A 4,195-nucleotide genomic window follows, 5' to 3' on the forward strand; every position below is an offset into this window, starting at 1 on the left:
AATGCTCTTAACCACTGAGCCATCTCTCCAGCCCTTTAGTTTCACTTCTAATGAAGACTCACAGACAGCTACATAACCAAAGCTTCTTGAGCCTCAAACTTTTTTTTTTTGTTTTTTTGTTTGTTTGTTTGGTTTTGAGCCACCATGTGGTTGCTGGGAATTGAACTCAGGACCTTTGGAAGAGCAGGCAATGCTCTTAACCTCTGAGCCATCTCTCCAGCCCTTTAGTTTTTTTCTTTATTGGAATTTCCTACAAGACTTATTTTCTGACTGGCTCAGCGGGTGAAGGCACTAGTTGCACAAGTGTAATGACGTGAGCTCAGAACCTGAGTAAAAGTGAGAACCAGTTCCACAAAGTTGTTCTCAGACTTTTACATGCATACTGTGGCATGACCCTCACCCCATATCTTACACACACACACATACACACATATACACACACATACACACACACACACACATACATACACACACATACATTCATACACATATATACACTTTTTTAAATTTTAAAAATTAAATTATTTTCTAACTGCTGTTTGTTTGTTCAGTTTTGTTGTGGTGGTGGTTGTTTATTTGTTTTTCAAGACACGGTGTCTCTGTGCTGCATCTCTGGCTGTACTGGAACTCATTTTGTAGACCAGGCTGGCCCTGAACTTACAGAGACCCTCCTGCAGCTGCCTCCCGAGTGTTAGGATTAAAACCGCCACCCGGCTGTTTGTTCATTTGGAAAAGAAGAGTTTGTTAATCACTCAGTATTCCGGCCAGCGGAATACAAACGGTGGTCCCTGACAAACCTATAGGAGGAAGAGGAATGGAGGGGCGAGAGACACTAAGAATGATGGCAATTTGCTTCCAGCAACTCAGTAATCAGGAAGCCTCAGCTTTTCCCTGCCAAGCCACTTGGGTTCAGAGTATAAGTTTCTGTCAGACTCTGAAAAAGTTTACTGACTGCCTAGGCCACAGCCCTCCACATTGGGGCTTACACCAGCTGTCTGACCAGTCTGCGGATAGCTGGTGAGGCCACATACCTGTGCCCAATCTCATGAGCAATGGTGATCCCTAGGTCGAAGCCAGTGTCCTCAGTGATGAGGCAGCTCCAGGACGGGGAGCAGGCACCTCCCAGCTGGGTGACCCCCCGAACCTGCTTGTTACCATCAGGCAACTCCAGGTCAAACCTTGATAAAAGAAAAAGAATATGGAAAGCTCCACCAGCCACGCTGCTGGTGCAGAAAGAAGGGAAGGTCGTAGGCAGCCCACCTAAGCAAGCAGTACCCATGGGCATCTCAGTTACCTGGTTATATAGAGAATCAGGTCAGCATGACTTGGATCCTGGTCATCGTGGGGGTTGATTGCCTGGCTCCACTCACAAACACTCATCAGGGATGAGGTGATGTTGGTCGTGATATTTGGAGTACTCTAGGAAACAACCAAAGAGCCTGTCTCTACGGAAGTGGTACCAAGGATGGTGCTGACTGTTGCCAATGTGCTTCATGTTATAGCAATCCTATTGCTACCCCATGTGACAGATGGGGAAACCGAGGCTCTGAAAAGCTTTGGGAGAGCTGTCCACACAGCTGAGCCCCAGTTACCACCCCCCTACCAGTTCTGCAGGAAAGAATGAAGAGCACAGAGTTAGGGGTTGTACCCACCTCCGAGTCAGAGAGAATGATCAGCTTCACCAGGTGCACCTGGAACTGAGCCCCCAGGGATGGGTCCCTCAGGAGCTCTGACCCCTGCAGAAGGCAACAGCAGAGAGAGTAAGGCAACACACGTGTTCAGAGTTGGTCCAGGAGCCCCAGTGGCAGGACCAGTGGTAAAGAGGGCACCCCGTGGAGGCTAGGGGCGGTGGAAAATCTTGTCTGTGTGCTGGAAGCCAACTGTAGACTGTCAGAGGAGCCTCTAGGCCTCATGCCTACAGGTGGCTCTCTAGCTCATGCCTTGGGAGGACCAACTAACAGAAAGAGCTGATTGCTGGCCTGAGTATGAATCTAAACTCTGCCTCTTCCAAGCTATAGGCTCAGGTCACCAACCACTAAGCCTCAGTTTCCTTACAGACTTCCTGTTTTATAAGGTGGAGATCAAGCCTTGCCTGGCTAGCAGATATGGAGAATAAAACTAGATACTCTGTTTTAGGTACCACCTGATCAATGGTTCTCACCATTCCTAATTCTCCGACCCTTCAATACAGTTCCTCATGTTGTGGTGACCCCCAGCCATAAAATTATTTCACTGTTACTTCATAACTGTCATTTTGCTACTTTATTAATCATAATGTAAATATCTGTGTTTTCCAATGGTCTCAGGCAATCCCTGTGAAAGGGTTGTTTGATCCCCTCCCCAAAGGGGTCGTGACCCATAGATTGAGAACCCCTGTTCTAATGGCATGTGAATAACTCAAGGGAACCTGGGTTTGGCAACTTAAAATTGGAGGGAGGAACCCCATATTGTAAAGACAATAGTTTCCAATTTGTATAAGGAATCATTTCATTGAAAAACCATCACCTTGGGGTTTTTTAGACTAATTCCAGGTTTCTCTGGAAATAGACCACGCCTGTAAGTGGGAGGGAAGGTTTGGGGCAGACATCCTGGTGGCAGACAGACCACCGCCTTTGGCCCTGAGACCCGTGAGGTGGATTCAGAGAGGACTTTTCCTTTGGCCTGAAAAGGGTGACCAGGCTGACGCCTGAGCTGTCCTAGAGAAAGTGACAGTGACTGGGACCAAATGCTGTCCCAGAGCCACACCCAGGATCTCATCATGACTCCCTGCCCATCCCATCTCTGCAGCAGGCCTGGGAGAGGAGGAGGAGACTGCTGGGGCTGTCAGTCACTGGCCGGAACTGGTTCCTAGAGTCAGTTCATCAGATTTTAAAAAATTGCTTTACACTTTTTGTAGCGTATGTACACACATATGAAAGTCAATGCAGGAATTGGCTGTCTCCTTCCACTGCATGGGGTCTGGGTTAAATTAAGGTTGTCATGTTTGGGGGCAAGCACCTTCACCCATTGAGCCATCTCTTTTCCTTTTTCCTTCCTTCCTCCCTCCCTCCCTCCCTTCCTTCCTTCTTTCCTTCCATCCTTCTCCTCTTTTTAGGACAGCCCAATAAGACCAAACTGGTCTCAAACTTATAACCTTCCTGTCTGAGTCCGTATGCTGGGCTGATAGTGTCTGCTACCACACCAGCTTAGTTCATCATTATTTTGAAGACACTGCTTCAGCAAATGGACCCACCCACTCTCTTCACATTGGGCCTGGTGACACCACATGAATGCTAACGAATGCCATTGGTACAGTGTGAATTCCTGAAGGTCTGGAACTGTCTTATCACACATATGTCTTGTGTGCACTGTATGGATGTCAATACAGTATCTCATGTCCTCTCTGATGGAAGCTTGATACTGCTTGTGTCTTGGCTGACACATTGCCATAAGGGTTAATGGTGTGAGATGCCTCTGCTCTCCCAACCATCAGATCACAGGGAGGAGGTGCCTGAGAAAGGGAGCCTCACATCTTCAGGCAGAATAGCATCTGTTCACACCTGGAGTGCTCATCTGCCCTGTGCCTCTGAAGAGGGAGCAGTGTGTGCAGTCTGCACTCACTGTTGGCCACATGACACTGGGGCAGAACTGAGGGACTGTGGGGAGAAGTCTGGTTTTGAGAGGGATTCCCTGACTTTGCCCATCTCTGCTGTGGTGGAGATGAGAGAAGAAGACAGCAGTGACCTCCTTTTCTCTTTAGGGCCATGAGCTCCGGCAGACCCTCAGCTTCTATGTGAGTTCAAATGTACTGACTTTTGGTCACAAGCCCTGAGAGTGGGGCATTATGTCCAGAGGCTCAGAGACAGAGCCCACAGACCCACCAGAGACCCTGAGCCCACCTTCCTGTACCAGCCATTGCCAGCCCACCACCACTCACAATATTGAGGTTGGTGAGCACATAGCGTTCTGTGTCCTCCTGGTGAGCCTGGTAGACGTCGGGACCCACAGCTACCAGCAGTTCCAGGTGCAGAATGCCCCGCAAAGTCCTTCTCCATCTCAGTCTCTGCAGGAGAGAGGAAGGACGGCCTAGACGGGGAGTGATGGAGAAAGGTCATTGGTTAATTAAATAAAGAAGCTGCTTGCCCTGATAGGTTAAAACATAGATGGGAGGAGTAAACAGAACAGAACTCTGGGAGGAAGAGGAAGTGAGCTCAGA

The 4,195-nt window shown here is 48.6% G+C and overlaps 1 protein-coding gene across 1 annotated transcript in view; it reads right to left on the minus strand.

Moving 5' to 3' along the window:
• The window catches only part of Adamts13 (ADAM metallopeptidase with thrombospondin type 1 motif 13), a 37,012-nt gene that overhangs the window by 27,175 nt on the left and 5,642 nt on the right, over positions 1-4,195 (minus strand). The window contains 4 exon segments of the mRNA XM_005346224.2: positions 1,032-1,178; positions 1,295-1,419; positions 1,653-1,736; positions 3,917-4,065. Coding sequence (XP_005346281.1) covers positions 1,032-1,178; positions 1,295-1,419; positions 1,653-1,736; positions 3,917-4,065 — 505 coding nt within the window.

The sequence above is a fragment of the Microtus ochrogaster genome, chromosome 4 (genome assembly GCF_000317375.1).
Source record: "Microtus ochrogaster isolate Prairie Vole_2 chromosome 4, MicOch1.0, whole genome shotgun sequence".
Taxonomy (NCBI): Eukaryota; Metazoa; Chordata; class Mammalia; order Rodentia; family Cricetidae; genus Microtus; species Microtus ochrogaster.